General features: G+C 41.7%; 1 protein-coding gene across 1 annotated transcript in view; it reads right to left on the reverse strand.

Moving 5' to 3' along the window:
- The window catches only part of LOC146563672 (zinc finger protein 236), a 54735-nt gene that overhangs the window by 19333 nt on the left and 22291 nt on the right, over nt 1–13111 (reverse strand). Inside the window, exons 13-22 of the mRNA XM_085290912.1 lie at nt 9897–10157; nt 9570–9790; nt 8598–8699; nt 6084–6226; nt 5235–5338; nt 3347–3498; nt 2927–3103; nt 2370–2673; nt 1597–1700; nt 504–947 (exon numbers count right to left, since the gene is read on the reverse strand). Coding sequence (XP_085147038.1) covers nt 504–947; nt 1597–1700; nt 2370–2673; nt 2927–3103; nt 3347–3498; nt 5235–5338; nt 6084–6226; nt 8598–8699; nt 9570–9790; nt 9897–10157 — 2012 coding nt within the window. The remainder of the gene's footprint in view (nt 1–503; nt 948–1596; nt 1701–2369; nt 2674–2926; nt 3104–3346; nt 3499–5234; nt 5339–6083; nt 6227–8597; nt 8700–9569; nt 9791–9896; nt 10158–13111) is intronic.

Here is a 13111-nt window from a genome sequence, read left to right on the forward strand (position 1 = left end):
GACTTTTCTCATCACATAAAGACCGATTTCCTTCAAAAACAACCACGCACTGCGCTGGGGCTTCAATGAAGGCGTGTTTTTGTCTGCTTGACATCGGGTGCCGCGGTGCAACCCTTTTTTGCCCTTGATGTTGCCAACTGAATATGAAGCAATGAGACTACAAATGATGATCCTCTGGGGCATTCCTGTCACAACTGCTGACAACAACCAACTGTTGGTGCATTAATCGTACACCTATCATTTCTACCAAGGAATGTGTAACTCTTTGTGGCATTCACAAGAAATGTGTTGCCAGTGGGTCGTCAATAATACTGCACAGTGATATCTTGGATATTGAAATTTGGGCACCAGTCTTCACTCATTTCGTGCTCTTATGGTGCTTTACTGAAAACATTAGGACCTGTCAGTTAAAATCAAAGGTGTGTTATAAACAAAACACCATTGTTCTTGCTGCAATTCTCTCTTTTACAGCATTAAAGTAATGGCTCATTAATTATCCCTACCTGACATGGAGGCGGGCAGGAGGGCCTGTCCTACTAGTCCTGACTGCAGTAGATTCTGGTCAAACTGTCCTGTGAGAACCTGGTTAGCTGGGAGGTAAATGCTGGGGTCAGCACTGGGTGTTTGCAGCAGCCCCACAGACTGAAGAGCCTCTGATCCAGTTGGCTGCTGCCCCTGACTTGGAGCCACACCCTGCCCAGTCGCTGGGTCTTGACCCTGTCTGGCTTGACTGGAGGACGAGGAAGAACGCTTGGATTTGCGGCCGTCGCCATTTGGACGGAAGTGACACTGGATGTGTGTTTTGCGGTGACCCGAAGTTCTGAAGCGGAGTTCGCAGAAGGGACACTTGAAGGGCTTGGAGCCGGTGTGGAGGCGCATGTGCACCTTCAGGCTCCCCTTTGTAGAGAAGGAGGTGTTGCACATATGACAGCTGAAAAGCTTCTGACCTGAATAAGAAACAAAGAGGATGTTATGTGCGGCAAACTGAAAATGAATCGTTGCTCTTTAAAAACCGCAGGTTTATTTTTGACCAGCATGTGAATTTTGAATCTTGAATCTAGTCTTGGTTCTTTGATCTGAGAAAGAGAAAAACGTCAAACCTTTAATGTCAGCCAATAACTTTTACTACTTTTAATAAACTTTTTTTTTCTTTTTTCTCTTATCTTGATTAACTTGCTTTAGGCGTGCACTTTTCAGTGATCTCGTTGTCCTGTAAAATTCACAATGCATTTTAAGATGCTATTAATCACATCTAAATGGCTACAAATGTCAAGGTCTCAGTAGATGAGCTGTATAAGCCGATCTGCTGAGACTGTATTCCAGCAGTTGGCCTCCTTTTTGGTCCATGCTCTTATTTTAAATTACTAAAGCACTGCATCATCTTGTTACGATGTACAGCCATTTTTATAAAACCTAATGTTATGTATGAATGTATTCTTGACTGTGTGTTTGAAAAAAAGGGTTATACAAATATATGACTAGCTAGGTCTACTAAAACGAACGGAATTAACAGAGCTCAATCTTACTGTGTCAGCTTCTTTAAGGTAAGGTTGGTGTTTGTGGTGACACAACATATTCTACTGATTAACCACTAACCTGTATGTGTTTTAACGTGGCAGTCCAGGGTCGACTTCACTGTAAAACTCTTCCCACATTCGTCACACTTGTAAGGCCTCTCTCCTGTGTGGATCCTGATGTGTCTGGACATTGAAAAGGATTGATATAGTTATACTTGCAAGAGCACAAGGACACATGAGAATATCAAAGTGATGATTACATTTCTTTTAAACAAACTAAATGCATTATAAAGTAAAGACACACCCTAATATGAATAGATATATACAAATGGTTATCATCCATGGACATACAGTTTATCTTTCTGGTGAGTTGTTTAGCTGAGAAACTGAAAAAGATCATGAAAAAAATGTGTTTGTGGTGCAGTTTTAATAACATGGAGCAGAATTTGAAGAGACTTAAAATGCATTTATTTTGACCTCCTCTCTGATGTCCTTGATTTGTTTTCCTTGGCTTCATACATATAAACTATTGCTTGTTGTTAATCTATCCAACATCTACTTAATGCATTAAATTATAGCTTGATGATTTATATCTAAGGCTGTTTCTTATTTCCTTTAGATGGTTAATGTAATCTCCACTGCATTTTCACAGCCCAACTGTGGGTGTGAGGACACAGTAGCAATGTTAATGCTATTATGCTGTGTCATTATTCAGTTCAGACAAGTGCTGTAAAACTAAATAAGGTCCACAGTCCTATAAGCCTCCAACCATCAACACTCACACAATTCAGACTTTGACTACTGCAGACAAACAAATTTCTTCTAAATTTATATACGCAGCACAACATTTACCTGACGAGGTCGCTGGGCTTCTTGAAGCTCTTGGGGCAGTAATTGCAGCAGTTGGCAAACTTGGGTTCGGTTTCCAGCTCCACGGCTTTGTCTTTAATCTCACTGATCCGATCTCTTTCAGCTGCCGACTGGGAAAGTATTCGCTCCGAAACTGAGGCCTCCTCGCCGGGATCCTTCGCCAATTCGGCTGCCTGCTCTTCAGTGAACGTGATAATTTCCATACCCCTCCTCTTTGATGTCTTTTGTTCACTTTCCTCTTCATTTTCCTCTTCTTCCACATCTTGACTTGACTCCAGGCTTATAACTGTGATAAACAGAGTCAGTTTTTTCACTTTCTATCTTTGGTTGACACTTTCTTTTGATGCAAGGCAGCTTGGACTGAGACAAAGATGCACTCAGACAAGCTGAAGCCTGATATAATGTATGTTGTACTTGATTAATGTGGCACTCTTCGCTGAAGGAAAAGTGGTGCATGTACAGCTCTGCATAACAGTGTAAGATGGAGAGACCATATAGTTTAATATAAATACAGTATAACTCAATGCAGTAATGCTTACTTTGATCGTCCATGGCGTGCTCCTTTTTCATATGCCTCTTACAAAGCAGGCTGGTCCGGAAGCTCTCATCACACATGGAGCATTTGAAAGACTTGATGTGAATGATCATGTGGCGATTCAGGCTGCCATTTGTGGTGAAGGAGGCATCACAAACATTACACTTAAAGGGCTTCACTCCTGTTGGGAAGACAGAACAGAGGTAAGGTGTTGTGTGATCCTTGTGACAGCCTCTAGGGTGTCACTACTGTTACTGCCAGTCCCTGAAAAAGACTTACAAATTAAAAAATTAAAATGAAATCAATGTCATGTTTAGTATGTTTAGTTCATAGACTTATTCCACTTTTGAAGGACTAGAGTGTAGATAATTTAGGCAAATTAGGATGCCATTGTGAAACATGGCATACTCGACCTCGAGCTCACCTGTATGGGTATTCAGATGGGACTTGAGTACTCCAGCTGATACAAAGGCTCGTCCACAGAGGTTACATCCGAATGGTTTCTCCCCAGTGTGCGATCTCACGTGCTGTTTCAAGTGGCTTGACTTTTTAAAGGCTTTACTGCACCAACTGCACCTGATGATGGAAAAAACAGCAACAACATGAATGAATGAATCGCTGTAAATCTTTATGAATTATTGTTATTCACCAGATCTGGGAGAGTAATTTATGCGAATTGGAACAATTCTTAACATGTAATTATTTTATTACATTTTTAATAACATAGCAATATTTCACTGGACGTATGATCTACACTGCCTTGTTATTTGTGAAATAGAGAAAGGACATACACACAAGACAGCTTAAGAAAACAGCAGCTTGCCTTTCGCAAACATGTTTTATTTTAACTGGTGGTTTTGTGCAACATCTGTTAGTCTTCTCTTAAACATGACCATAAACCACATAAAAGCATAAGGCATTATCTGATAATGATAATAAAAGAAAGAGAAGAAATGCAGGGCATAGGAAGAGGTCATGATGAAGCAAAGGCCCTGGGCTGTATTTTAAAGATAGACCACTCGTCAGTCAGGTGAGCCTTTACATCATCTGCCAGAGCTAAACTGAATAATTTAGTACAAACTACAGGCTCAGCTTTTCGAATATAAAAGAGTTTGGCCCAGTAGCAGTAGCAGTATCCACATAGTGCAGTTAAAGTATTTAGATTTATTTAGAAACTGAACTATTCTCTGGTCAGTTTTTATGGACTGTATGGATAGACAGCAAACTGTCACCAACTGTCTAACTAGAAATAAATTAGAAAACCAATAATATTGAATTTCATTTCAGTTAAATCCATAAATAAGGCAAAATAAGTAGACAAAAAATGATGTCAATCCATTTCAACATAATGAGAAGCCTGAGACACATGAGCGAATAAATCTCTGTAAATACTATTGCTTTATCTGTGCAAAAGTTTAAATTGAAAGACACTGATAACAAAGTTAGGTAAGGTTATTAAGGACAAAGTTATAAACCATCTGCCTTCTCAAGGTCACTGCTTATAACACTTAATATCATTAATCTTTTTAGGCTCTGGAAACAGATTGTTTGGGTGATTTAGGTGACACAAAATTAATAACAAGACTGTAGATCAAGAAAAAAGGACAGGAGAGCCTAGCAGAGGTTTATGATCAATGATCATGTCAGAAAACCTGCAGCACCCAGACTCATCAGGCGTAAGTGCTGCAGAAATCAGCTCTAAATGGTGGAATGAGCAGACTGACACTACCCTCGAATAACCCGTGGTCTGTAAAACTGCTCTCAAACAACACAAGGGCACATTTTCTACTTTGATGAGATAAAAATTGAACTCTTCAGTCTGAATGCCAAATGCTGTGGTGTAAACCAGGTTCTGCTCATTGTACGGTTGAGATCACTTCTGTAATGGATCAGCCTTAAGGTAGTCAATCCAGGAGGAGGTGAGTCATGATGATAGAGGGAGCAGATTGTGGACAACATAAGAATGGGCAAAGATTTACTTTGAAGTACAGTCACATGTAGCAAATATAACAAGAACAGCTTTGGTAATCTCACTGAATGTCCCGAATCATCTGGCCTAAGCAGAGAAAACTGGAGAGGAGACCTTTGACTAGAGCTCAGCTAGTGACCTCTATCCTGACAGATTTCTGAAATAATTTAGCAAAGACAAACTGCAGAACCTGCCTTTGAGAAATATGGGTGCACAGACAGGCAAGGAAGTGTGGAAGCTGTAATTCAAACTAATGATGTTTTTAAAAGATAGTAATTTAAACACTAAAGAGGTGGGAGTCATTTCTTAAGACAGTCGTATAGGTACATGGAAACACACACACCTGTAGGCTCTCTTAGTGTTGTCTTCACAGTCTTCCTGGTACTCCTGTGTCTCTGTAGGCAACTGGAGGTCGTTTTGACTGCTCTGCTGAAGAAGCCCATTCGTCTGCATAAAAAAAAGATCAATACTGGCTCAACTTAAAACACATACAAATACATGTGCACTTTCAAGGACAGGGAATAAATGAGGTTACTGACACTAGTATATGCATAACATATGCATGATAGAGAGAGATACAAGGAGGGAAAACAGTACACCTCTCTGAACAGTGTCTGGGAGGCTGTGGTTGCTGCTGCACGCAATGTTGATGGTGAACAGATCAAAACACTGACAGAATCCATGGATGGCAGGCTTTTGAGTGTCCTTGCAAAGAAAGGTGGCTATATTGGTCGCTGATTTGTTTTTGTTTTGTTTTTGAATGTCAGAAATGTATATTTGTGAATGTGGAGATGTTATATTGGTTTCACTGGTAAAAATAAATAATTGAAATGTGTATATTTTTTTTTTTTGTTAAGTTGCCTAATAATTATGCACAGTAATAGTCACCTGCACACACAGATATCCCCCTAAAATAGCTAAAACTAAAAACAAACTAAAAATTACTTCCAAAAACATTCAGCTTTGATATTAATGAGTTTTTTGGGTTCATTGAGAACATGGTTGTTGTTCAATAATAAAATTATTCCTCAAAAATACAACTTGCCTAATAATTCTGCACTCCCTGTATATCAGATCCAGTGGGCTAATTTGAACCCAGTGAAAACACGATTTTTAGTTTCAGGTGGTTGCACACTAATGAAAATGTAATGATGTATTTAAAATGAAAGAAGGAAAGCTACTCATAACTTACCACCTCAGCAGGTGGGACATGAAGCAGATTTGGAGGGTGATAGCTGGATGAAAGGGCCTGAGACTCCAGGGTGCTGGAGTCCTGCAGCTGCTGGACTGTGGAGAACTGGGACTGATTGTAGCTTGTTTCAGTGATGGTGAAGCCTAGATGGAGTCAGACGAGAATAATCAGTCTTGTTTATAGTCAAATCCAAAGATCTAACCTCTGGCTGACAGCAATATTGGGTCTACCTGAAAAAAACAAAAAAAAAAACCCCCAAACACAAGACATGTTTCACTTTTTTTCAACTAAAAACATAATAGGAATAATAATAGGAATCTATGAAATCTGAAAAAGTGTCTAAGATCTGCATTACACAGCATAATATCAGCCATCAGGGAGGATGGCTTTTATTGATTTAAAAAAAAAAAAAAGCTGAACTCAACACTATCAGTCTTCCAAAGTGTCAGACCGCCCCTGGGATTTCAGCCTGCAGCAGAAAGGTGTTTTATTGTTATAGCTGGTATTGTTTGTTTATCTGTGCTCTTCTTCTCTCTTTGCTTTTTTTCCACTTCTTCCTGATAAAAGTGTTTTTCCCCCTCACTACTGCAAAGCGCCTGCTCATTGGGGACCTCTAGGTTACCTTTATAATACTGGGAGGTCTTTACATTACAATGTAAAGCTTCCCTTGAGATAACAGTTGCCATGCTACATAATTAAAGCTGAACTGATGCTGTGTGATGTACACCCTAGAGGCTGTTACAAGAATATTCTGCAATTATTGCACTGGCTAAAAGAACACAAGGTGACTGTCTTGAATTGTTTTTGCATTCATGCATGCAGTTTGAGGCGATTGCACGGGTTGCCTGAAGGAAAGCAGTCTGTCTCCCATCTGGAGATCGGCTACAATCACCCTTGGACAGAATCGCAAAGGTTTGCAAGTAATTTAATCTAATTTATAAAAGCAGACAGATGTTCCAAATCTATGATGCCCTGGCTGGACTCTGAATGTAAGTAGCTAATGTGAATTTGCATTTGTGCAGACAGCAACAGATCATTGTACACCCCCCCCCGGGCTTTAAATCTGGGACTCTCCACCATTTGACCCTAGAACTGAAGAAGCTTCTCGGATGAGAGGTGAAACGTCTTCAAGCAACTTGAAGAAGTCCAGACGCTTTTCTTTCCAAGCTCCTTAGAGCAGCGGTCCCCAATCCCTGGTCCGAGGCCCGGGGAGCACCAGTAAAAAGACAATAAATTGTTTGATTTTTTTCCTCTTCCATTTCTGATTTCTCATCTCCAATCCAACTTCAGCATGTCACAAAGTTACTTAACCATGTAAAGGCAGATGTGTACATGTTTGCTTTCATGTAAAAAGCACTGATATGATCTAAAACAGCGGTCCCCAACCCCTGGGCCTCGGCCGGTCCGTGAGTCATTTGGTACCGGGCCGCGAGAGTTGAGGCTCAGGTGTGAAATGTATAGTTTTCAGGGTTTTTATCGGTTTTCAGCGTTATTTTGTTATCGTTTTGATCGTTAACTCGGTTTTTCTGGGTCTTTTCACGTGTGTTATGAATAAATCTTCTTTTTTTCGGTACCGGTACTAGTTTTATTTTGTTGTATTTATCTGTGACACCTTAAAGGCCGGTCCGTGAAAATATTGTCGGGCATAAACTGGTCTGTGGCGAAAAAAGGTTGGAGACCGCTGCCTTAAAGTATCCGATCACAATGTTTTTGTTCGCGCCGCGACCTCAATCACTGTTTTCTCTAGTGTGACTGTAGCGTTAATAAAGTGGCAGTGTGGGCACATTCTTTATGTGACACTTTTAAGAGCCACCAAATGTGCAGCAGAAACAGTGTGTGAACCTTAAATCAACCTTCAATCAACCACAGTGTAGTTACTGTAAACAACACATATATAAAGTAGCAAGAAATACAGGGCTTCTCCCAGAGAACCTCCTCACAGAATTGAAAAGTTCAGTTTGCCTCACAGATGTTTGATGCTGATCTCAAAGGAAGCTGGCTGGCAACAGCAGTCAGCCGCCATGGTGAGTTAGTGCAAGAAGAAGAAGAAAAATGTTTGAGAACACACTGATTTCAAAAGACATATGGAGATACCAGACACATTGGTAGAGGGTATATATAGTTTGATGAAATTAACTGTTGCTCGGTTTGTTGTGGGAATTGTAAAGAGTCTTCCTTTCTCCCACGATCGCTCTGTCATTTGGGACCTTTGTGAAGCTGAAGTAAGGGTTATTCCACCAATTCTATTTATGTGTGACTGATTTCCTTTGGTATTAATTCAAAATAAGAGATTTCATAACTAATATGGCCAATACCTACACTTTGTTAGTTAAGCCTTATAACAGAAAGCGTGCATATAACTAAAGGTACTATGCACGAGTTACTACTACTCTTCATATATTACTGGTTCTTGAATTCTGAAACAGTAAACCTGTGTTTTGCACAGACGATATAGCAAATAAACATACCATGTTATCTTTGTCACATAACAGCCCACACATGCTATGTTTATACCTTGTGTTAGAGCTTGCTGGTCAAACGAAGACTGAGGAAGTGCTGGTGTCTCAAACTGGCTGATATTCTGAGGCAAAGCATGCTGGGTAGTCACATATGAGTCTGTCACGACAAAGAAAGAGATGCAAAGCAACAAGTTAGTTAGTGCTCACAGAAACAAACAGTAGAACAATATTTCCACTGTTAAACTTTCAATTGAGGTTAAAAAAGCAAGTTACATTGCAGATTCCCTAACTAACACAGCTCACCATGCACAGTTACATGCACAGAACATTTTTAGAATAACAAAAATAACTGTGTGTTATGTGTGACAATATTTATTTATAAGTATCATATTAAAATACTGTAAGCTAAACTTTATTTTTAGCAGTGTACCTTCTTTAAATGCAAAGTAGATTTGCTTTCTGTATATTAATGAAGTCTTATCAAATATAGAGAGCTGAGGTCAAGATTATGGAACCTGACTACATGATGTACATTTTAAATCTAGAGAGTTTTCAGATGTCAGCTAGGCTGAGCTGCTTCTTTCTGGAGATGACTTTCAATTTACTTTAAGGGACCAGATCCTGGACCTTAGAGAGGGATTACTAATCATTCTATTACTATCCTTGGAGTGCTAAAGCTCTGGAGGCTGTGTGCTGAGCTATACTGCGTGAAACCATATGTGTTGGTCTACAGAGCAAACAGATGGAGACGATGGGGAGGTACATTGAAGTTATTCTGCTCTCTGACACGTTTAAGAAAACTGAAAGTTTTCAGTGCAATGAAACTTAACTCACACAACGCACAGATTACCTCAGAAAACTTTCTTGAAGGTGAGTCACAGAGTTTTTGGAAGAATTTGGTAATTTAATGCTACGCTTTCTCTGCAAAATGAGGTTTCAGTGTTACAGCTTTCACGAGTTCTACTGAATCTTTCACAACTTGCACATATTCCATTATATAATATGACATGAATTCAGTTGCTCTTACCTTCTCCTTGTACAGTCAGGTTTGCGTCCAGTGTCACTTGCTGGCCTCCATTTACAACCTCTGTCTGGCTCAGTCCCAGCATGCTCTGCTGCTCTGCTGTTTCAGCCGGGGCTTGCTGGAGAGTGTCACCCTCTATTTCCACTTGCATGTCATGGGCTACAGTGCCAGCTCCCAGGGGGTCTTCTCCTGACTGGGGTTGTAGCTGCTGGGCCAGTTCATACCTGGTTTGACAGGACATAGCTCTGATTGATACATTCACAGAGCACAACAACATCCCTGTAAACAGTCCAATCCATCTGTGAAAAAGCAGACTGTCAGAAATCAGACCTGTGCGTCTTCATGTGTTTCCTACAGTTAGGTGATGACTTAAAGGTCTTCTGGCAGTAGGGGCACATGTAAGGTCGCAGGTCACTGTGAGTGGTCATGTGGCGCCTTAAGCTGCCGCTGGTGGTGAACGTTGTGTCGCACATACAACACCTGTATGCCTTTAGCCCCGAATGTGTTCGGATGTGAGCTTTGAGGACTCCCGAGGAGGCAAAACTGCGACTGCACTGGACACACTTGTAGGGCCTTTCTCCTGTATGAGACCTGGCAACATTCAAAAACAGGTTCAGTGTGTATTGGGACATCAAGCAGCCTAAAAGGTACTAGCACACTGCTGTAGATGAGTTTTTGAGGAATGCTGCCAATACTAAGGAACAGAATTCATTGGTATATCCTTAGTACAAGGTGGAAAATCACTATGCATGGTCCAGCATGACCTGTCAGGATGATATATTACTTGGTGAACTTGAATCAAATTCCCTAAATTTTTTAAGTATCAGTACAGGTTCATGGGTAATTCAAGGGCACTGTCAGTAGGGGTAGGCAGACATAGATCCTCAGCTTTCATTACAAGTTAGAACTCAAAATCTGCCAGAAAACAAGAATAATGAGGCACCAGCCATTAAAAAGGCACCACACACATGGCAGCATCATTATTTATCATTATCCTCAAAGACAAATGACTAGATTTCTGTCATAAAGATTGGCTAGAAAGTTCAACAGAGATACACAGAGCAGAGCAGCTGAGTGATTAGACCACTTATTGCTCTCCATCCATAAATGACAGGGTCATTTGAAACAAGGTTAATAAAGTTCAGCCATGTGCGGTGTAAAACAAGCAAATAAATTGGGGGGGAAAAGGATTAAGAGTATATATATATTTACAGGTTGAAGTGGGTTTGCTGAATATAGCTATTTCTCTTTTTCAACTCTTCTGTACTTCCCCTTCACACTCTCTTTCTTCTCTTGCATGAATTCAATCTCATTTATTTCATTCTCACCAAATTCATTATGTCTGTCAACAAACCTCTGACACCTCAGACACTTCACACCTCCTCTATTCACCCTGCTCACTCCCCCCCACCCCCAACAACAGCATCCAATACACACTCAACACAAGGCTCCAGCCTGTCTCTCTCAACCACCCAGGTTAGGAGGGAACTGAGGAGGATTAATGGCAAGAAGGCAGCGGGCCCAGATGGCATCAGCTCGAGGGTCGTCAGGTCCTGCGCGGACCAACTGTGTGGGGTGATGGAGCACCTCTTCAACCTGAGCCTGAGGTTGGGAAGAGTCCCACAGCTCTGGAAAACCTCCTGTGTTGTACCAGTGCCAAAGACTTCACGCCCCAAGGACCTCAACAGCTACAGGCCGGTGGCTCTGAGATCCCACCTGATGAAGACCCTGGTGCGGTTGGTCCTGGCTCAGCTTCGGCGCCTAACAAGCTCATCACTGGACCCACTTCAGTTTGCCTACCAGCCTGGCATTGGCGCGGATGATGCCGTCATTCACCTCCTACATCGTTCCCTCGCTCACCTGGAGACCGCTGGAAGCACTGTGAGAATCATGTTCTTTGATTTCTCCAGTGCCTTCAACACCATTCTTCCCTCGGTTCTAAAGGACAAGCTGGAGAACTCTGGAGTGGACCATCACCTCACTACCTGGATTTTGGACTACCTCACCGACCGACCACAGTATGTGAGGACTCAGGGCTGTGTGTCGGACAGGGTCGTCTGCAGTACGGGGGCCCCACAGGGAACGGTTCTGGCTCCGTTCCTCTTCACCATCTACACTGCAGACTTCTCCCACAATTCCACCCAGTGCTTCCTGCAGAAGTTCTCTGATGACTCTGCAATAGTCGGCCTCATCACTGATGGGGACGACAAGGAGTACAGAGGTCTGACCCAAGACTTTGTGGACTGGTGCCAGCTGAACTACCTCCAGATCAACGCCAGTAAAACCAAGGAGCTGGTGGTAGACTTCCGCAGGCACAAGCATTCTCCACTGCAACCACTGAACATCCAGGGTATGGACATTGAGGCTGTGGACAGCTACAGGTACCTTGGTGTTCATCTGAACAATAGACTGGACTGGACTCATAACTCAGACGCCCTCTACAGGAAAGGGCAGAGCAGGCTGTACCTGCTGCGGAGACTCAGGTCGTTTGGGGTGGAGGGCCCACTCCTGAAGACCTTCTATGACTCTGTTGTGGCTTCTGCTATCTTTTATGGCGTGGTCTGCTGGGGCGGCAGCATCTCTGCTGGGGACAGGAAGAGACTGAACAGGGTGATCCGAAGGGCCAGCTCTGTTCTAGGATGCCCTCTGGACCCAGTGGAGGTGGTGAGTGACAGGAGAATGGCGGCTAAGCTGTCATCCCTGTTGGACAACGTCTCCCACCCCATGCAGCAGACTGTGACAGCACTGAGCAGCTCCTTCAGTGGGAGACTGCGGCACCCACGGTGTGGGACGGAGAGATTTCGCAGGTCTTTCCTCCCCACTGCTGTCAGACTCCACAACAAAGACTTTAACTGAACAAACACACACATCCACACATGTGCAATAACACTAAGTGCAATAATCTTTTCTGGCATCGTTGTATTTTTACTCAGTTGTATATAGCATTCGTATTCTATTTTTATCTTATTGTATATTTTTATTCTATTTTATTCTACTGTATATAGTATATTATTTTATTCTATTCTGTACAGCTGTGTACTGTATTTATTCTTATTGTATTCTAATTTTTGCGTCATAACTTTTGCACTGTCCACTTCCTGCTGTGACAAAACAAATTTCCCACGTGTGGGACTAATAAAGGTTATCTTATCTTATCTTAAACCTCCAACTCCCTCTAATCTGTTCCACTGTTTCTCCTTCCTTCTGTCTGCAGATGAGCTTAAGACAAGCAAAATGAAACCTTGCTGAGCGGTACACACTTGTTAATACTTCTCTGATATGATTATGTAGACTAACATTATAAGATCAGCTAAGAAAGGATTTGTGGGACACGCTGCTCTGCTGACTTCAGTGTGAAATCATTTCGTGTTAGACGCAAATCTAAAAAGTCAAGCGTTTGCTAAACTTTGTTATTTGGGGGAAAAATATTCAAATTGCAGGTTATTTCCACTTTTAAGGTTTATCCCTAGAGGACCATTAAAAACGGGTTGACAATGTGGATCCTGCCAAAAACTAATTTCAGAACCAAAGATGTCTCCTCTTTT

Source organism: Mchenga conophoros, linkage group LG11 (genome assembly GCF_057382185.1).
Source record: "Mchenga conophoros isolate Kocher_MC1m ecotype Shallow Benthic linkage group LG11, M_conophoros_male_GT1.1, whole genome shotgun sequence".
In the NCBI taxonomy this organism is placed as follows: Eukaryota; Metazoa; Chordata; class Actinopteri; order Cichliformes; family Cichlidae; genus Mchenga; species Mchenga conophoros.